Source organism: Zea mays, chromosome 2, assembly GCF_902167145.1.
Source record: "Zea mays cultivar B73 chromosome 2, Zm-B73-REFERENCE-NAM-5.0, whole genome shotgun sequence".
NCBI lineage: Eukaryota > Viridiplantae > Streptophyta > Magnoliopsida > Poales > Poaceae > Zea > Zea mays.
Window position 1 is genome coordinate 120522492 of NC_050097.1, and position 22236 is coordinate 120544727.

The 22236-nt window shown below is 44.6% G+C and overlaps 1 protein-coding gene across 1 annotated transcript; it reads left to right on the forward strand.

Moving 5' to 3' along the window:
- The first annotated feature begins 20196 nt into the window (after positions 1-20196).
- Positions 20197-20518, forward strand: LOC103646908 (expansin-B12). Its single transcript, XM_008671531.3, has one exon. The coding sequence runs from the start codon at positions 20200-20202 to the stop codon at positions 20485-20487; it is 288 nt and encodes a 95-aa protein (XP_008669753.1). The 5' UTR covers positions 20197-20199; the 3' UTR covers positions 20488-20518.
- The last annotated feature ends 1718 nt before the right edge of the window (positions 20519-22236 follow it).

Sequence of the window (22236 nt, forward strand, 5' to 3'; positions counted from 1 at the left end):
TCAAGGTCTGAATTTCAGAATTCTGAAATTCAGAATTCCCAATGAGTCCCAACAAAAGAAGCTTGATTTGGGGGTTTTCTTGAATTATTTTGGCTAAGCTTTCTCAATCTATCTTGTTGCTTATCAAATATACTTTAACTTATATAATTGGCTCAACTCAAAATTTTAAACTTTTCATTCCCTTTTGCTTATTTTCTTGAATTTTGTTCATGGGGTTCACTTAGGGTTCTTAATTAGGGTTGCACATTCTTATCCTTTAAGAGACTCAATTGTCTTGATCATGACACTTTTAAGCATATACTTGGTGAATTTTCTTACTTAAGTTATTTTGATGCTCATGCTTACTTTGGTTCACATAAAATAATGGTCCTTGGTTTGGCTTTTTAAGAGAAACCCTAGGTGACACTGGGGTGTCACATTCTCCTCTTAGTGTTCAAGAGGGTTTTGGTTACCAATTTTTGAAAGTACTAATATGAAATATATCAAAAATACAATACCATTTGAAAAACTTCTTTAAAATTTAGAAATTGGTGGTGGTGCGGTCCTTGGTCCTTTTGCTTTGGGCTAATACTTTCTCCCCCTTTGGCATGAATCGCCAAAAATGGATACTGGTGAGTGAAATATAAGCCTGTTATAATTTTCTCCCCAATGGCAAACAAATAAATATGAGTGAAGATTATACCAAAGTGGAGAGCGATGCGAAATACCGGCAAAGTAATACCGATGGAGTTGAGTGGAAGCGTTGTCTTTGTCGAATACTCCATTTCCCTTTCAATTCTATGACTAAGCATAAGAATACGCTTGAAAAAACATTAGTCATAGACATAAAAGAGATATGATCAAAGGTATATAAATAAGCTATGTGTGCAAAATATCACTCAAAATTCCTATAATCAAGAATGTTTAGCTCATGCCTAATTTTGGTAAACATTTTCTCATCTAATGGCTTGGTAAAGATATCGGCTAATTGTTCTTTGGTGATAACATAAGCAATCTCGATATCCCCCCTTTGTTGGTGATCCCTCAAAAAGTGATACCGAATGGCTATGTGCTTAGTGCGGCTGTGCTCAACGGGATTATCCGCCATGCGGATTGCACTCTCATTATCACATAGGAGAGGGACTTTGGTTAATATCTCAAGATTCGTTTCACGGCCCTAAGGTGAACTTCCTTAGGATCGGCTTGGAATCTTGCACACATGCATACGGAAAGCATAATGTCCGGTCGAGATGCACATAAATAGAGTAAAGATCCTATCATAGACCGGTATACCTTTTGATCTACGGATTTACCTCTCGTGTCGAGGTCGAGATGCCCATTAGTTCCCATGGGTGTATTGATGGGCTTGGCATCCTTCATCCCAAACTTGGTGAGTATGTCTTGAATGTACTTGGTTTGGCTGATGAAGGTGCCCTCTTGGAGTTGCTTCACTTGAAATCCTAAGAAATACTTCAACTCCCCCATCATAGACATCTCAAATTTTTGTACCATGATCCAACTAAATTCTTCACAAGTAGATTTGTTAGTAGACCCAAATATGATATCATCAACATAAATTTGGCATAAAAACAAATCATTTGCAATAGTTTTAATAAAGAGAGTAGGATCGGCCTTTCCAACTTTGAAGCCATTGATGATAAGAAAATCTCTTAGGCATTCAAACCATTCTCTTGGGGCTTTCTTGAGCCCATAAAGCGCCTTAGAGAGTTTATAAACATGGTTAGGGTACTCACTATCTTCAAAGCCAGGAGGTTGCTCAACATAGACCTCCTCCTTGATTGGTCCATTGAGGAAGACACTTTTCACGTCCATTTGATAGAGCTTAAAGCCATGGTAAGTAGCATAGGCAAGTAATATACAAATTGACTCAAGCCTAGCTATGGGTGCATAGGTTTCACCGAAATCCAAACCTTCGACTTGGGAGTATCCCTTGGCCACAAGTCGGGCTTTGTTCCTTGTCACCACACCATGCTCATCTTGCTTATTGCGGAAGACCCACTTGGTTCCTACAACATTTTGGTTAGGATGTGGAACAAGATGCCATACATCGTTCCTCGTGAAGTTGTTGAGTTCCTCTTGCATTGCCAACACCCAATCCGAATTTCTTAAGGCATCCTCTACCCTGTAAGGCTCAATAGAGGAAACAAAAGAGTAATGTTCACAAAAATGTGTGACACGAGATCAAGTGGTTACCCCCTTATGAATATCGCCGAGGATGGAGTTCACGGGGTGATCTCTTTGTATCGCTTGATGGACTCTTGGGTGTGGCGGTCTTTGACCCTATACTTCTTGTTCATCTTCCTTGTAATTATCTTCATCATCTCCCCTTGATCATTGGCCTCATCTTGAGGTGGCTCATTGTCTTGGTGTTCATTTTCATCATCTTGAGCTTGTTCCTCATCTTGGGTTGGTGGAGATGCTTGATTGGAAGATGAAGGTTGATCTTGTGCGTGTGGAGGCTCCTCGGGTTCCTTGGGGCATACATCCCCAATAGACATGTTCCTTAGCGCGACGCACGGGGCCTCTTCATCATCTAGCTCATCAAGATCAACTTGCTCTACTTGAGAGCCGTTAGTCTCATCAAACACAATGTCACAAGAAACTTCAACTAGTCCAGTGGACTTGTTAAAGACTCTATATGCCCTTGTGTTTGAATCATATCCTAGTAAAAAGCATTCTACAACCTTAGGAGCAAATTTAGATTTTCTACCTCTTTTGACAAGAATAAAACATTTGCTACCAAAGACTCTAAAATATGAAACATTGGTATTTTTACCGGTGAGGAGTTCATACGATGTCTTCTTGAGGATTCAGTGAAGATAGAGTCGGTTGATGGCGTAGCAAGCGGTGTTGATTGCTTCCGCTCAAAACCAATCCGAAGTCTTGTACTCATCAAGCATGGTCCTCGCCATGTCAAGTAGAGTTCTATTCTTCCTCTCCACTACACCATTTTGTTGTGGTGTGTAGGGAGAAGAGAACTCATGCTTGATGCCCTCCTCCTCAAAGAAGCCTTCGATTTGAGAGTTATTGAACTCCGTCCCATTGTCGCTTCTAATCTTCTCGATCCTTAAGCCGAACTCATTTTGAGCCCGTCTCAAGAATCCCTTTAAGGTCTCTTGGGTTTGAGATTTTTCCTGCAAAAAGAACACCCAAGTGAAGCGAGAATAGTCATCCACAATTACAAGACAATACTTACTCCCGCCGATGCTCATGTAAGCTATCGGGTCGAATAAATCCATGTGGAGTAGCTCAAGCGGCATGTCGGTCATCATGATGTTCTTGTGTGGATGATGGGCATCAATTTGCTTCCCTGCTTGGCATGCGCTACATACCCTGTCTTTCTCAAAATGAACATTTTTTAGTCCTAAAATGTGCTCTCCCTTTAGAAGCTTGTGAAGATTATTCATCCCAACATGTGCTAGTCGGCGATGCCAGAGCCAGCCCATATTAGTCTTAGCAATTAAGCAAGTATCGAGTTCAGCTCTATTGAAATCAACTAAGTATAGATGACCCTCTAATACTCCCTTAAAGGCTATTGAATAATCACTTCTTCTAAAGACAGTAACACCTATATCCGTAAAAAGACAGTTGTAGCCCATTTTGCATAATTGAGAAACAGAAAGCAAATTGTAATCTAAAGAATCTACAAGAAAAAACATTGGAAATAGAGTGGTCAGGTGATATAGCAATTTTACCCAGTCCTTTGACTAAACCTTGATTTCCATCCCCGAATGTGATAGCTCTTTGGGTATCATGATTTTTCTCGTAGGAGGAGAACATTCTCTTCTCCCCAGTCATGTGGTTTGTGCACCCACTATCAATGATCCAACTTGAGCCCCCGGATGCATAAACCTACAAAACAAGTTTAGGCCTTGTTCTTAGGTACCCAAACGGTCTTGGGTCCTTTGACATTAGAAACAAGCACCTTGGGTACCCAAACACAAGTCTTTGACCCCTTGTGTTTGCCCCCAACATATTTGGCAACTACATTACCTGATTTTTTAGTAAGCACATATGAAGCATCAAAAGTCTTAAATGAAACATTAGGTTCATTTGATGTAATAGGAGATTTCTTTTTAGGCATTTTAACATGGGTAGAATGCCTAGAACTAGATGCCTCACTCTTATACGTAAAAGCATGATGAGAGCCAGAGTGAGACTTCCTAGAATGAATTCTCCTAATCTTATCCTCAGGATAACCAGCAGGATATAAAATATAGCCCTCATTATCTTGAGGCATGGGAGCCTTGCCCTTAACAAAATTAGGCAATCTCTTAGGGGCTTTAAGTTTGACATTGTCTCCCTGTTGGAAGCCAATGCCATCCTTAATGCCAGGGCGTCTCCCACTATAGAGCATACTTCTAGCAAATTTAAATTTTTCATTTTATAAGTCATGCTCATTAATTTTAGCACTAAGTTGAGCTATGTGATCATTTTGTTGTTTAATTAAAGCTAGGTGATCATGGATAGCATCAACATTAATGTCTCTACATCTTGTACAAATAGTGACATGATCAACAGTAGATGTAGAGGGTTTGCAAACATTTAATTCATCAATCTTAGCATATAACATGGCATTTTCATTTCTAAGATTGGAAATGGAATATTGCAAACATTTAAATCTTTAGCATTAGCAATTAATTTTTCATTCTCAATCTTAAGGCTAGCAAGTGATTCATTCAACTTGTCAATTTTAGCAATCAGACTAGCATTATCATTTTTAAGTTTGACAAGAGAATCATCACAAACATTTAGCTTATCAACCTTAGCAATTAAATTAGCATTCTCATTTCTAAGGTTGGATATTATGTCATGGCAAGTGCTTAGCTCACTAGTCAATTTTTCACATTTCTCTATTTCCTGAGCATAAGCATTTTTAACCTTAACATGCTTTTTGTTTTCCTTAATAAGGAAGTCCTCTTGGCTATCCAAGAGTTCATCCTTCTCATGAATAGCACTAATCAATTCATTTAATTTCTCCTTTTGTTGCATGTTTAGGTTGGCAAAAAGTGTAAATAGATCATCCTCATCATCACTAGAGCTAGCCTCATCACTAGATGTTGCATACTTAGTGGAGGATCTTGATTTTACCTTTTTCTTCTTGCCATCCTTTGCCATGAGGCACTTGTGGCCGACGTTGGGGAAGAGGAGACCCTTGTTGACGGTGATGTTGGCGGCGTCCTCGTCGGAGGAGGAGTTTGTGGAGCTCTCATCGGAGTCCCACTCCCGACAAACATGGGCATCGCCGCCCTTCTTCCTGTAGTACCTCTTCTTTTCCCTTCTCTTTCCCTTCTTGTCGTCGCCCCTGTCACTATCACTAGATAATGGACATTTAGCAATGAAATGACCGGGCTTACCACACTTGTAGCAAACTTTCTTGGAACGGGGCTTGTAGTCTTTCCCCTTCCGTTGCTTAAGGATTTGGCGTAAGCTCTTGATGATGAGCGCCATCTTCTCGTTGTCGAGCTTGGAGGCGTCGATGGGGAGTCTACTTGATGTAGACTTTTCTTTCTTCTCCTCCGTTGCCTTGAATGTGATGGGTTGTACCTCGGGTGTGGAGGAGGCGCCTTGCTCGATGATTTTCTTGGAGCCTTTGATCATCAATTCAAAGCTCACAAATTTTCCTATAACCTCCTCGGGAGACATTAGCTTGTATCTAGGATCACCACGAATTAATTGAACTTGTGTAGGATTAATAAAAATAAGTGATCTTAGAATAACCTTGACCATTTCATGGTCATCCCATTTTGTGCTCTCAAGGTTGCGCACTTGGTTTACCAAGGTCTTGAGCCGGTTCTACATGGCTTGTGGCTCCTCTCCTTGGTTGAGCATGAACTGACCAAGCTCCCCCTCGATCGTTTCCCTCTTGGTGATCTTGGTCACCTCGTCTCCTTCGTGCGCGGTCTTGAGCACATCCCAAATCTCTTTGGCACTCTTCAATCCTTGCACCTTATTATACTCCTCTCGACTTAGAGAGGCGAGGAGTATAATAGTGGCTTGGGAGTTGAAGTGTCGGATTTGGGCTACCTCGTCTGAGTCATAGCCTTCATCCCCCACTTATGGTTCCTGCGCTCCAAACTCAACAATGTCTCAAATGCTAGCATGGAGTGAGGTTAGATGGTACCTCATTTTATCACTCCATATACAATAATCTTCACTGTAAAAAACCGGTGGTTTGCCTAGTGGGACGGAAAGTAAAGGAGTGCGTTTGGAAATGCGAGGGTAGCGTAAGGGGATCTTACTAAACTTCTTGCGCTCATGGCGCTTAGAAGTGACGGACGGCGTGTCGGAGCCGGAGGTGGATGGTGACGAAGAGTCGGTCTCGTAGTAGACCACCTTCTTCATCTTCTTTTTATTCTCGCTGCTCCAACGCGACTTATCGTGTGAAGGGGATCCCTTCATCTTGTTGCCGGACTCCCCGGATGGTGCTTTCCCGTGGCTTGTGGCGGGCTTCTCACTGGTCACCATCTCCTTCTTGGCGTGATCTCCCGACATCACTTTGAGTGGTTAGGCTCTAATAAAGTACTGGGCTCCGATACCAATTGAAAGTTGCCTAGAGGGGGGTGAATAGACAAATCTGAAATTTATAAACTTTAAGCACAACTACAAGCCAGGGTTAGCGTTAGAAATAGAATCGAGTCTGAAAGACAGGGCGAAAAACAAATCACAAGCAAATGAAGAGTGAGACACGATGATTTGTTTTACCGAGGTTCGGTTCTTGCAGACCTACTCCCCGTTGAGGTGGTCACAAAGACCGGGTCTCTTTCAACCCTTTCCCTCTCTCACACGGTCACTTAGACCGAGTGAGCTTTCTCCTTATCTCACGGGTCACTTAGACCTCACAAGGACCACCACACACTTGGTGTCTCTTGCCTTGGTTACAAAACACTTGGGAACAAGAAATGAGGAAGGAAGAAAGCAATCCAAGGACAAGAGCTCAAAGAACACGAGCAAAACACTCTCCCTAGTCACTAATTGTTTGGAGTGAATTTGGGACTTGGAGAGGCTTTGAATCTTTTGAATTGTGTCTAGAATTGAATGCACCTAGCTCTTGTATTGAATGGGATGTCTAAAAATCTTGGATGCCTTGAAGTGTGGTGGTTGGGGGCTATTTATAGCCCCAACCACCAAAGTGGCCGTTGGGGAAAGCTGTCTTCGATGGGCACACCGGACAGTCCGGTACGCCATCGGACACTGTCCGGTGCGCCAGCCACGTCACCCAACCGTTAGGGTTCGACTGTTGGAGCTCTGACTTGTGGGACCACCAGACAGTCCGGTGGTGCACCGGACAGTCACTGTTCATTGTCCGGAGCGCCTTCTGGCGCTGCTCTGACTTCTGAGCGCGCAGTCCGCGCACTGTAGCTTCACTGTTCACTTTTGCAGACGACCGTTGGCGATGTAGCCGTTGCTCCCGCTGGCACACCGGACAGTCCGGTGCTACACCTGACAGTCCGGTGAATTATAGCGGAGAGCGGCTCCCAGAAACCCGAAGGTGGCAAGTTCTGAGTTGGCCTCCCTGATGCACCGGACAGTCCGGTGCGCCAGACCAAGGCTGCCTTCGGTTTCTTGCTCTTTGTCTTTTTGAACCCTTTCTTTTACTTTTGTATTGGTTTGTTGTGAACCTTTGGCACCTGTAGAACATATTCTCTAGAGAAAACTAGTTAGTCCAATTATTTGTGTTAGGCAATTCAACCACCAAAATCATTTAGGAAAAGGTTTGACACTATCTTCCTTTCAGTTGTACAATTTTATACGGAAACACTAGTTACCGATATACGACTACGCCTAATTATCACACTTTGCTACGTAATCGCATTTACTTCAAACATCAAGTAATAATAAGCTAAGCACAAGTCTTTTGTCAAAACACCCAATATCAAATTACTCGCCATATTTTCATTTACTATTTTTGAATACCGACTATTTAGAGTAAAGAAGCATATTGATAGTCGCCTAGAGGGGGGGTGAATAGGGCGAAACTGAAATTTACAAATATAAACACAACTACAAACCGGGTTAGCGTTAGAAAGATAATTGAGTCCGCGAGAGAGGGCGCAAAACAAATCGCAAGCAAATGAAGAGTGTGACACGCGGATTTGTTTTACCGAGGTTTGGTTCTCGCAAACCTACTCCCCGTTGAGGAGGCCACAAAAGCCGGGTCTCTTTCAACCCATCCCTCTCTCAAACGGTCCCTCGGACCGAGTGAGCTTCTCTTCTCAAATCAAAGGCGGGAACAAAACTTCCCCGCAAGGGCCACCACACAATTGGTGCCTCTTGCCTTGATTACAATGGAGTTTTGATCACAAGAACAAGTGAGAAGGAAAAGAAGCAATCCAAGTGCAAGAGCTCAAAAGAACACAGCAAATCTCTCTCGCTAGTCACTAAAGCCTTGTGTGGAATTGGAGAGGATTTGATCTCTTTGGTGTGTCTAGAATTGAATGCCTAGCTCTTGTAAGTGGTTGAGAAGTGGAAAACTTGGATGCAATGAATGGTGGGGTGGTTGGGGTATTTATAGCCCCAACCACCAAACTTGACCGTTGGTGGAGGCTGTCTGTTCGATGGCGCACCGGACAGTCCGGTGCACACCGGACATGTCCGGTGCCCCAGCCACGTCACCAATGCCGTTGGATTCTGACCGTTGGAGCTTCTGACTTCTGGGCCCGCCTGGATGTCCGGTGCACACCGGACATGTCCTGTTCATTGTCCGGTGCGCCAGTATGGGCGCGCCTGACGTCTGCGCGCGCAGCGCGCGCATTTAATGCGTCGCAGGTAGCCGTTGGCGCCGATATAGCCGTTGCTCCGCTGTTACACCGGACAGTCCGGTGCACACCGGACAATCCGGTGCACACTGGACAATCCGGTGAATTATAGCGAAGCGGTTGAAATGAATTCCCGAGGCTGGCGAGTTCCTGAGGCCGCTCTTCCTTGGAGCACCGGACATGTCCGGTGTACACCGGACAGTCCGGTGAATTATAGCGGAGTTGCCTCTGGAAATTCCCGAAGGTAGCAAGTTTGAGTTGGTGTCCTCTGGTGCACCGAACACTGTCCGGTGGTGCACCGGACACTGTCCGGTGTACACCGGACAGTCCGGTGCCCCCAGACCAGAGGTGCCATCGGTTGCCTCTTTGCTCCTTTGTTGAATCCAAAACTTGATCTTTTTATTGGCTAAGTGTGAACCTTTTACACCTGTATGATCTATACACTTGGGCAAACTAGTTAGTCCAATTATTTGTGTTGGGCAATTCAACCACCAAAATTAATTAGGGACTAGGTGTAAGCCTAATTCCCTTTCAATCTCCCCCTCTTTGGTGATTGATGCCAACACAAACCAAAGCAAATGTAGAAGTGCATAATTGAACTAGTTTGCATGATGTAAGTGCAAAGGTTGCTAGGAATTGAGCCAATATAAATACTTACAAGATATTCATGGATTGTTTCTTCTCTTGTTATCATTTTGGACCTCGCTTGCACCACATGTTTTGTTTTTGCAAACTATTTTGTAAATCCTTTTCAAAGTTCTTTTGCAAATAGTCAAAGGTAATTGAATAAGATTTTGCAAAGCATTTTCAATATTTGGAATTTGCTCCCCCTGTTTCAAATGCTTTTCCTTTGACTAAACAAAACTCCCCCTAAATGAGATCTTCCTCTTAGTGTTCAAGAGGGTTTTGATATATCATTTTTGAAATACTACTTTCTCCCCCTTTTGAACACAATAGGATACCAATTGATAATATTCTTGGAAATACGAAGTTTTGAAATTGGTGGTGGTGCGGTCCTTTTGCTTTGGGCTCATACTTTCTCCCCCTTTGGCATAAATCGCCAAAAACGGAATCATTATTGCCCTTAAGTTACATTCTCCTTCTTTGGTCAAAACAAATGAGTGAAGATTGTACCAAAGATGGAGTCCTTTTGCTTGGTGCTCATGTGGTGCGGTCCTTTTGCTTTGGGCTCATACTTTCTCCCCCAAGAATGGAGAGTTGCTTGTAGTGACGGCGAAGGATGAGTTACGTAGTGGAAGCCTTTGTCTTCGCCGAAGACTCCAATTCCCTTTCAATATAACTATGACTTGGTTTGAAATAGACTTGAGAGACATATTAGTCATAGCATATGAAAGAGACATGATCAAAGGTATACAAAAGAGCTATGTGAGCAATCTAGCAAAAGAAATTGCGCGAATCAAGAATATTGAGCTCATGCCTAAGTTTGTTAAAAGATTGTTCATCAAGAGGCTTGGTAAAGATATCGGCTAATTGATCTTTAGTGTTAATGTAAGAAATCTCGATATCTCCCTTTTGTTGGTGATCCCTAAGAAAATGATACCGGATGGCTATGTGTTTAGTGCGGCTATGCTCGACGGGATTATCCGCCATCTTGATTGCACTCTCATTATCACATAGCAAAGGGACTTTGGTTAATGTGTAACCGTAGTCCCGCAGGGTTTGCCTCATCCAAAGCAATTGTGCGCAACAATGGCCTGCGGCAATGTACTCGGCTTCGGCGGTGGAAAGAGCGACGGAATTTTGCTTCTTTGAAGCCCAAGACACCAAGGACCTTCCCAAGAACTGGCAAGTCCCTGATGTGCTCTTCCTATTGATTTTACACCCCGCCCAATCGGCATCCGAATAACCAATCAAATCAAATGTGGATCCCCTAGGATACCAAAGCCCAAACTTAGGAGTATAAGCCAAATATCTCAAGATTCGTTTTACGGCCGTAAGGTGAGCTTCCTTAGGGTCGGCTTGGAATCTTGCACACATACATACGGAAAGCATAATATCCGGTCGATATGCACATAAATAGAGTAAGGAACCTATCATCGACCGGTATACCTTTTGATCCATGGACTTACCTCCCGTGTCGAGGTCGAGATGCCCATTAGTTCCCATGGGTGTCTTGATGGGCTTGGCATCCTTCATCCCAAACTTGTTGAGAATGTCTTGAGTATACTTTGTTTGGCTAATGAAGGTGCCCTCTTGGAGTTGCTTCACTTGAAATCCTAAGAAGTACTTCAACTCCCCCATCATAGACATCTCGAACTTTTGTGTCATGATCCTACTAAACTCTTCACATGTAGATTCGTTAGTAGACCCAAATATAATATCATCAACATAAATTTGGCATACAAACAAATCATTCTCAAGTGTTTTGGTAAAGAGTGTAGGATCGGCCTTTCCGACTTTGAATCCATTTGCAATAAGAAAATCTCTAAGGCATTCATACCATGCTCTTGGGGCTTGCTTGAGCCCATAAAGCGCCTTAGAGAGCTTATAGACATGGTTAGGATACTCACTGTCTTCAAAGCCGGGAGGTTGCTCAACATAGACCTCTTCCTTGATTGGTCCATTGAGGAAGGCACTTTTCACGTCCATTTGATAGAGCTTAAAGCCATGGTAAGTAGCATAGGCCAATAATATACGAATTGACTCAAGCCTAGCTACGGGTGCATAGGTTTCACCGAAGTCCAAACCTTCGACTTGAGAGTATCCCTTGGCCACAAGTCGAGCTTTGTTCCTTGTCACCACACCATGCTCATCTTGCTTGTTGCGGAAGACCCATTTGGTTCCTACAACATTTTGGTTAGGACGTGGAACTAAATGCCATACCTCATTCCTAGTGAAGTTGTTGAGCTCCTCTTGCATCGCCACCACCCAATCTGAATCTTGTAGTGCTTCCTCTACCCTGTGTGGCTCAATAGAGGAAACAAACGAGTAATGTTCACAAAAATGTGCAACACGAGATCTAGTGGTTACCCCCTTATGAATGTCGCCGAGGATGGTGTCGACGGGGTGATCTCGTTGGATTGCATGGTGGACTCTTGGGTGTGGCGGCCTTGGTTCTTCATCCTCCTTGTCTTGATCATTTGCATCTCCCCCTTGATCTATGCTGTCATCTTGAGGTGGCTCATTTGATTGATCTTCTTCTTCATCAACTTGAGCCTCTTCCTCATTTTGAGTTGGTGGAGATGCTTGCATGGAGGAGGATGGTTGATCTTGTGCATTTGGAGGCTCTTCGGATTCCTTAGGACACACATCCCCAATGGACATGTTCCTTAGCGCAATCCACGGAGCCTCTTCAATACCTATCTCATCAAGATCAACTTGCTCTACTTGAGAGCCGTTAGTTTCATCAAACACAACGTCACATGAGACTTCAACTAGTCCAGTGGACTTGTTAAAGACCCTATATGCCATTGTGTTTGAGTCATAACCAAGTAAAAAGCCTTCTACAGTCTTAGGAGCAAATTTAGATTTTCTACCTCTTTTAACAAGAATAAAGCATTTGCTACCAAAGACTCTAAAATATGAAATGTTGGGCTTTTTACCAGTTAGGAGTTCATAGGATGTCTTCTTGAGGATTCGGTGTAGATATAACCGGTTGATGGCGTAGCAGGCAGTGTTGACCGCCTCGGCCCAAAATCGATCCGAAGTCTTGTACTCATCAAGCATGGTCCTTGCCATATCCAATAGAGTTCGATTCTTCCTCTCCACTACACCATTTTGTTGAGGTGTGTAGGGAGAAGAGAACTCATGCTTGATGCCCTCCTCCTCAAGGAAGCCTTCGATTTGAGAGTTCTTGAACTCCGTCCCGTTGTCGCTTCTAATTTTCTTGATCCTTAAGCCGAACTCATTTTGAGCCCGTCTCAAAAATCCCTTTAAGGTCTCTTGGGTTTGAGATTTTTCCTGTAAAAAGAATACCCAAGTGAAGCGAGAATAATCATCCACAATAACTAGACAGTACTTACTCCCGCCGATGCTTATGTAAGCAATCGGGCCGAATAGGTCCATGTGTAGGAGCTCCAGTGGCCTGTCGGTCGTCATTATGTTCTTATGCGGATGATGAGTGCCAACTTGCTTCCCTGCTTGGCATGCGCTACAAATCCTGTCTTTCTCAAAATGAACATTTGTTAATCCTAAAATGTGTTCTCCCTTTAGAAGTTTGTGAAGATTCTTCATCCCATCATGGGCTAGTCGGCGGTGCCAGAGCCAACCCATGTTAGTCTTAGCAATTAAGCAAGTGTCGAGTTCAGCTCTATCAAAATCTACCAAGTATAGCTGACCCTCTAACACTCCCTTAAATGCTATTGAATCATCACTTCTTCTAAAGACAGTGACACCAATATCAGTGAAAAGACAGTTGTAGCCCATTTGACATAATTGAGATACAGAAAGCAAGTTGTAATCTAATGAATCTACAAGAAAAACATTGGAAATAGAATGGTCAGGAGATATAGCAATTTTACCAAGACCTTTGACCAAACCTTGATTTCCATCCCCGAATGTGATAGCTCGTTGGGAATCTTGGTTTTTCTCGTAGGAGGAGAACATCTTCTTCTCCCCTGTCATGTGGTTTGTGCATCCGCTATCGAGTATCCAACTTGAGCCCCCGGATGCATAAACCTACAAAACAATTTTAGTTCTTGACTTTAGGTACCCAAACGGTTTTGGGTCCTTTGGCATTAGACACAAGAACTTTGGGTACCCAAACACAAGTCTTGGAGCCCTTGTGTTTGCCCCCAACAAATTTGGCAACTACCTTGCCGGATTTGTTAGTTAAAACATAGGATGCATCAAAAGTCTTAAATGAAATGTCATGCTCATTTGATGCATTAGGAGTTCTTTTCTTAGGCAACTTAGCACTTGTTGGTTGCCTAGAGCTAGATGTTTCACCCTTATACATAAAAGCATGGTTAGGGCCAGAGTGAGACTTCCGAGAATGAATTCTCCTAATTTTGTCCTCGGGATAACCGGCAGGGTATAAAATGTAACCCTCGTTATCCTGAGGCATGGGAGCCTTGCCCTTAACAAAATTGGACAATTTCTTAGGAGGGGCATTAAGTTTGACATTGTCTCCCCTTTGGAAGCCAATGCCATCCTTGATGCCAGGGCGTCTCCCATTATAGAGCATGCTACGAGCAAATTTGAATTTCTCATTTTCTAAGTTGTGCTCGGCAATTTTAGCATCTAGTTTTGCTATATGATCATTTTATTGTTTAATTAAAGCCATATGATCATGAATAGCATCAATGTTAACATCTCTACATCTAGTACAAATAGAAGTATGCTCAACGGTAGATGTAGAGAGTTTGCAAGATTTTAGTTCTACAACCTTAGCATGCAATATTTCATTTTTAATTCTAAGGTCATAAATATTAGCATTGCAAACATCAAAATCTTTAGCCTTAGCAAGCAATTTTTCATTTTCATTTCTAAGGCTAGCAAGAGAAATGTTCAACTCTTCAATCCTAGCAAGCAAATCATCATTAACATCTCTAGGATTGGAAGTTGAAACATTACAAACATGAGAATCAACCTTAGCTAACAAATTAGCATTTTCATTTCTAAGGTTGTCTATAGTCTCATGGCAAGTGCTTAGCTCACTAGATAATTTTTCACATTTTTCTACTTCTAGAGCATAAGCATTTTTAACCTTAACATGCTTCTTATTTTCTTTAATAAGGAAGTCCTCTTGGGTGTCCAAGAGATCATCCTTTTCATGAATGGCACTAATCAATTCATTGAGTTTCTCTTTTTGTTGCATGTTGAGGTTGACAAAAAGGGTACGCAAATTATCTTCCTCGTCACTAGCATTATCATCACTAGAGGATTCATATCTAGTGGAGGATTTAGATTTAACCTTCTTTTTGCCGTCCTTTGCCATGAGGCACTTGTGGCCGACGTTTGGGAAGAGGAGTCCCTTTGTGACGGCGATGTTGGCGGCGTCCTCGTCGTCGGAGGAGTCGCTTGAGCTTTCGTCGGAGTCCCACTCCCGACAAACATGGGCATCGCCTCCCTTCTTTTTGTAGTACCTCCTCTTCTCCTTTCTTCTCCCCTTCTTGTCGTCGCCCCTGTCACTATCACTTGATAATGGACATTTAGCTATAAAGTGACCGGGCTTACCACACTTGTAGCAAACCTTTTTGGAGCGGGACTTGTAGTCTTTCCCTCTCCGTTGCTTGAGGATTTGGCGAAAGCTCTTGATGACGAGCGCCATTTCCTCATTGTCGAGCTTGGAGGCATCGATTGGTTGTCTACTTGGTGTAGACTCCTCCTTCTTTTCCTCCGTCGCCTTGAATGCGACGGGTTGAGCTTCGGATGTGGAGGGATCATCAAGCTCGTTGATCTTCCTTGAGCCTTCGATCATGCACTCAAAACTCACAAAGTTCCCGATTACCTCCTCGGGGGTCATTAGTGTATATCTTGGGTTGCCACGGATTAATTGAACTTGAGTAGGGTTAAGGAAAATAAGAGATCTTAGAATAACCTTAACCACCTCGTGGTCATCCCACTTTTTGCTCCCGAGGTTGCGCACTTGGTTCACCAAGGTCTTTAGCCGGTTGTACATGTTTTGTGGCTCTTCTCCTTTGTGAAGCCGGAAGCGACCGAGCTCCCCCTCGATCGTTTCCCACTTGGTGATCTTTGTAAGCTCATCTCCCTCGTGCGCGGTTTTGAGCACATCCCAAACCTCCTTGGCGCTCTTCAACCCTTGCACTTTGTTATACTCCTCTCTACTTAAAGAGGCGAGGAGTATCATTGTTGCTTGAGAGTTGAAGTGCTCGATTTGGGCCACCTCATCCTCATCATAGTCTTTATCCCCTACGGATGGTACCTGTGCACCAAACTCAACAACATCCCATATACTTTTGTGGAGTGAGGTTAGATGAAATCGCATTAAATCACTCCACCTAGCATAATCTTCACCATCAAAAGTTGGTGGTTTGCCTAATGGGACGGAAAGTAGAGGTGCATGTTTTGAAATGCGAGGATAGTGTAGAGGGATCTTACTATACTTCTTGCGCTCTTGGCGCTTAGAAGTGATGGATGTCGCGTCGGAGCCGGAGGTGGATGGTGATGAAGAATCGGTCTCGTAGTAGACCACTTTCCTCATCCTCTTTTTCTTGTCCCAACTCCGACGCGTCTTGTGAGAGGAGGATCTCTCCTTCTTCTCCTTTTGGTGTGAAGAAGACTTCTTCTCCTTCCCTTTGGAGGAGTTCTTCTCCTTTCTCTTGGTGCGGGACTCTTCCGATGAAGTGCTCCCATGGCTTGTAGTGGGCTTTTCGCAGGTCTCCATCTCCTTCTTGGCGTGATCTCCCGACATCACTTCGAGCGGTTAGGCTCTAATGAAGCACCGGGCTCTGATACCAATTGATAGTCGCCTAGAGGGGGGTGAATAGGGCGAAACTGAAATTTACAAATATAAACACAACTACAAACCGGGTTAGCGTTAGAAAGATAATTGAGTCCGCGAGAGAGGGCGCAAAACAAATCGCAAGCAAATGAAGAGTGTGACACGTGGATTTGTTTTACCGAGGTTCGGTTCTCGCAAACCTACTCCCCGTTGAGGAGGCCACAAAGGCCGGGTCTCTTTGAACCCTTCCCTCTCTCAAACGGTCCCTCGGACCGAGTGAGCTTCTCTTCTCAAATCAAAGGCGGGAACAAAACTTCCCCGCAAGGGCCACCACACAATTGGTGCCTCTTGCCTTGATTACAATGGAGTTTTGATCACAAGAACAAGTGAGAAGGAAAAGAAGCAATCCAAGCGCAAGAGCTCAAAAGAACACGACAAATCTCTCTCGCTAGTCACTAAAGCCTTGTGTGGAATTGGAGAGGATTTGATCTCTTTGGTGTGTCTAGAATTGAATGCCTAGCTCTTGTAAGTGGTTGAGAAGTGGAAAACTTGGATGCAATGAATGGTGGGGTGGTTGGGGTATTTATAGCCCTAACCACCAAACTTGACCGTTGGTGGAGGCTGTCTGTTCGATGGCGCACCGGACAGTCCGGTGCACACCGGACATGTCCGGTGCCCCAGCCACGTCACCAATGCCGTTGGATTCTGACCGTTGGAGCTTGTGACTTCTGGGCCCGCCTGGATGTCCGGTGCACACCGGACATGTCCTGTTCATTGTCTGGTGCGCCAGTATGGGCGCGCCTGACGTCTGCGCGCGCATTTAATGCGTCGCAGGTAGCCGTTGGCGCCGATATAGCCGTTGCTCCGCTGTTACACCGGACAGTCCGGTGCACACCGGACAGTCCGGTGAATTATAGCGAAGCGGTTGAAATGAATTCCCGAGGCTTGCGAGTTCCTGAGGCCGCTCTTCCTTGGAGCACCGGACATGTCCGGTGTACACCGGACAGTCCGGTGAATTATAGCGGAGTTGCCTCTGGAAATTCCCGAAGGTAGCAAGTTTGAGTTGGAGTCCTCTGGTGCACCGGACAGTCCGGTGCCCCCAGACCAGAGGTGCCATCGGTTGCCTCTTTGCTCCTTTGTTGAATCCAAAACTTGATCTTTTTATTGGCTAAGTGTGAACCTTTTACACCTGTATGATCTATACACTTGGGCAAACTAGTTAGTCCAATTATTTGTGTTGGGCAATTCAACCACCAAAATTAATTAGGGACTAGGTGTAAGCCTAATTCCCTTTCACATATTAATCTAATTACTCAATATCCGACTCCAACATTATCAATCACAAACATAGATGATACTAACTACTAGCGCAGGACATTGACTTCATCAATTAACCAAACCGACATAATAACACTAGAAAATTTATTAACTAGCCGATAGAAATACTAAACCTATCTTTTAAGTCATCAACTCGCCCGAATATCGTATAATTTAATCTAACTTTCGCATTACCAACTCCATCGTACTTGACATATATTTAACCCTACCACAACGCGCCTGTGCTAAACACGAAGACCATGACAATTAATAAATCTAGCCAATCAAATTATCATACCAACTATCTGAAGTATCGAGTTCGCTTACCAATATTAAGTCGCTCCACTTCCACAGACACGGCGACAAAATTCTACTTCAGACTTTTCGTCGAGTACTAGGTAGACGTCACCCAGGGGTCTTCTTTTCTTCAGTAATCAACTGCTGAAGATCTTCTTCTGGTGAGTACTGGAGTGGTATTCGACGAAGCATGAGCACGAGGGTGAAGATCGCAAGTCATCGACACGGTGCTGTGACCAAGGGTGATGGCGAGGCGGAGATCGAGGATGAGCACATGAAGGGAAATGATGATGCTGTCGCTCACAGCACGAAGGCGAATGACAACGACATGGGTAGTGCTGGATGTGGTCGAATCCGTTCAGAGCTTCACTTCGGCGACCACCAGATCGATATTGAGACTCGACGGCAGCGCAACACCACCACGGGATGGGGGCAAACTGGCTATGATGGCCTAGGTCGGGTGCGGAGGCTGACAGCAGGGAACTTCATGATGGGCAGCGAGGCTCGACGGCGAACGAGGGAGATAGCGCGGACTGGGGAAGGACTCGGCAAGCAGCAGGCGTGGGCGAGCGGAGCAGGCAAGACACCAGGCGTTGCGGGCGAGCAGGAAAAGGACTCGGTGTGGGAGTTCGACGCGTCGTGGCGAGCAAAGGGGCACTGCCGCGCATAAGGAACAGGGCACGGCGCGGACGGGCGAGCTCGACGAGCAGAGGGGCAAGCAGGGCGCGAGCTGCGCACAGGCACGAGCGCAGGGGACTTCGGCTGGGCGCGCGGCCGACTGGAGGGAGCCGGCGCGGCCATGCGAGCAGGGTGGAGGGAGCAGAGGCGCTCGCCATGAGAGAGGGAGAAAGGGCAGAGCTCCGGCCAAGGAGAAACAGGGGGTGCGCGGCCATTGAAGCTCCAAGGCCGAGCGAGGAGCGCGGCTGGGGGAAGAAGATCCACGGCTTGGAGATGCAGGGGACGCGACTGCACGCGCAGGGGCTCCACGGCGAGCTTGAGGGAGATGAGCGCACTAGAAACCGGCAGAGCGCGGACGACGAGCAAGGAGCAGGGAGGAAGGAGTCGAGCAGGAAGCCGACGCGCCATAGGAGAGCTCGGCCGGCAGGGAACCGGAGGGGGAAAATCCGGGCGCTCACCAGAGGGCCGCTCGGCAGGGCGCTGGGGAGCAGAGCCGAGGGAGAGAGAGCGAGTTGCAGGGAGGAGCAGAGCGCCGGCGAGCATGAGCAGGAGAGAGGAAGGCCTGGCGCGCGTAGATAAGGAAATGACAGAGAACGACGGCGCGATAGAGAAAAATCAAGGGAGGGCGGCGGGGAGATAAGGGTAGGAGGAGATATTTTTCTTTTTCTTTTTAATTTCTTTAACCGAAAAATCACAGATATTTTGGATCCCAATTTTCTTAGCGATGTATACGATGTAGACAGTAATTGTGACACGGTTTTGATTTGGTGAATACTTTGGAATCATATGAATTTGCACCCGTTATTTATATCCAAAGTTTTGGATTGGGGCGAGATGCAATCGGTCCGAATTAAACGGATTTCGGCTTCGTTATTTCAATTTACGACTGATTTCATTTAAGTCAAACCGATTAGCAATTATTTGAGTTCGGCTCTAATTATCTTTATCTGTTTTAAATGATTTACTACTAAATACTCATGATTATCAACCTCACGCAAGATTTCTCTCAAATAGCGTGCGATCCAATTTATTTTGCACGGAGTATTTTAGTCGTTGAGTTATAATAAATTTATTTGGGACACGGATCGCAATGGTGGATCGAGCTTCCAAATTCGTATTTGCGCGAGCGATGTATTTTAAATAATCACCGGACGCACCAATTTCCGGAACAACTATGTTCCGAATATCACGAAAATTTAGGAAGAGCCCGGATAAATAAAAACGATGTTGAACCCGCGACAGACGAAACAGATGCGATATTAAAATCGCGATAGGCGAAGATGATTAAAACTTAGCATCCGTTTTATCTACTGATATTACGTGCTTAAATACATACTCGTTGCCGAGTGGAATATAAACACCTGGGGTGTTACAAATTCCATAAAGGTAATAATATATAAAGGAAAAATTTATGTTCCGAATATCACGAAAATTTAGGAAGAGCCCGGATAAATAAAAACGATGTCGAACCCACGACAGACGAAACAGATGCGATATTAAAATCACGATAGGCGAAGATGATTAAAATTTAGCATCCGTTTTATCTACTGATATTACGTGATTAAATACATACTCGTTGTCGAGCGGAATATAAACATCTGGGGTGTTACAAATTCCATAAAGTCAATAATATATAAAGGAAAAATTGCACATAGAAATTTATAGACCTACTAATTCTATATGGCATGAACTCCTTACCTTCCAATGGGTTGTCACTTGCACCTGCTTATATAATCTATGCATCTCAGGAGAAACACCTCATCTGGAGGATCCATCTGGAGGATGGACTCCAAGCGCCGGCTGCAGGGGCCCTTCTCGCTGCGCATCACTAACGAGTCCGGCGAGACACTAGTGGCTTACCAGGTCATCCCCGCAAACTGGGCGCCCAACAGCTACTACCGCTCCAACATCCAGTACGAGGCTTTTGGCTCTGCTACTGGACAGGCTACTGGCTCTGCTGTTGGACTACTCATTAGCTCTGCTACTCGACTGCACACGTTAATTACCAGGATCATTGGCTTGATCTGTTTGGTATTGTTGTATCATTTGCAAGGGATTGAGGTGCCTTAGTTTTAATTAGCACTTGACATGTTGGGTGTCCTACGCTGTGTGTCTGCTGGAGGCGTCGTCGGTCCAGAGTTTCATCTTTTCGAAAAAGTTTTGAACCCAAATAATTTTCCTATGAATTTCGTTGATTCCTGTGTGACAGGTAGTTGATGTAGCTCTGTGGGAAATGTACACTTGTATTTGGTGCTGGATAGCTGGGCTGTCCTGTCTTGTTCTAGCTGTTGTAGGGGCTCACAGCTTTGAACTGTTCTAGAAATCTTGTTTTGGCTCTGTTCTAGAAATGTACACTGTACTACTCCCACCTTAGACTATAAAAGGAGGGAGTTCACTCACACATCGTAGGCTCACTTACGCCGACTCAAGTCGGCTCAGGCAAGGCCAAGCAAGGCACACACACACCCCATTCGCATGCAGGCTCAAGCAATACAATACACTCACAGTGGACGTAGGGTCTTACGCTCCGGCGGTCCGGACCACTCTAAGCCTCGATGTTCTTGTGCTCTTGCCAACTGGTAGGCATCTCCCATTAGTCCCCTAGAGTCCACCCTTGTCCGCAAGGGGTAGAATGGGTGCATTCCACCACACGGCCGGAGTTTTCCCTCCGACAATCTGGATCTTTAGCAACTAGCCTCGCACATTGAGCGCGTCGGATGGAAGTGTGGCAGCTGCGGATACGAGAGTAACGAGCAGCACGAGGAACGACCGTGGCATCTTCGCCACTACTGCACTAGCTACTACATGAAAAAAAATCGAATTAACCGAATCAGGATACTATTTGAATTGTTCAGCTGGATTAGAAGAGCACTTTAATGTACCAGTAAACAACTACGATCTATGGATCAACTTCCTGCAGACACTAGTTTCTGGTAGAATTGATTTGTAGTTCTACTATCTACTCCCTCAGTACCACTATAAGTGCATTTGGTTCAGGTTATGTTTAGATTTGTAAATTTGCACTACAAATCCATCATATCAAATTATCCATCCATCGTATCGAGTCGTCACATCATCTCTCACAGCACGCGTTTCAATACGCACTTTTTCACAAGTTACGACTTCAACTACACCTCAATGCACTATTCATTTACACAAATTTGGAGAGCTAAACAAGCCTGAAGTGCAAAATTAGTATATATCTAAAAGATGACAATCAGTCTGGACATTGCAGCATAGGCCACGTATACACCCAGAACTTTGAAAAGTCCTAGACCAACACTCAGTAGAGACTCTAGGTGCTTCAATTTCTTTTGACAAATGGACCCACATGTACACCTGCACAACAGCCAAGAACACCGCACTGATGAGCATTTATCCAATAGTGTGCGTTTAATTTGGAATTATTTATTGTACGATTGCATTTAAATTGAGTTTGCCGAAAGTTTGTCCCGCATATATTAAAATGGATTCGACGTTTTTTACGGAGGACGGATGTTTAGTTCCCATGAATTTAAACGAGCTAAATGATGATGGAGGGCTGGGAGCTGCACGGTGGCGCTCGCTGATGACAACGCCTGCGTTCTTGTGCGAGGCAAGGGGAGGAAGATGGCTCCGGCGATCACACGGGTGTTCTAGAAGGAGGAGGGTGGGATTTTGTACCTGAGAAAGATACAAACAGTAAATAAAAAAAGAAAAAACATTAATGTTGAGAGTGGGATTTGAACACACGCCCTTTGGGACCAAAACCTTAATCTGGCACATTAGACCAATTTAGCCATCTCAATATATATCGTCTAAGAATTCGTCATAAATTGT

Excerpts from the sequence above, each read along its gene's own strand:
- LOC103646908 (XM_008671531.3), top strand. The coding sequence starts at position 20,200 with ATGGACTCCAAGCGCCGGCTGCAGGGGCCCTTCTCGCTGCGCATCACT.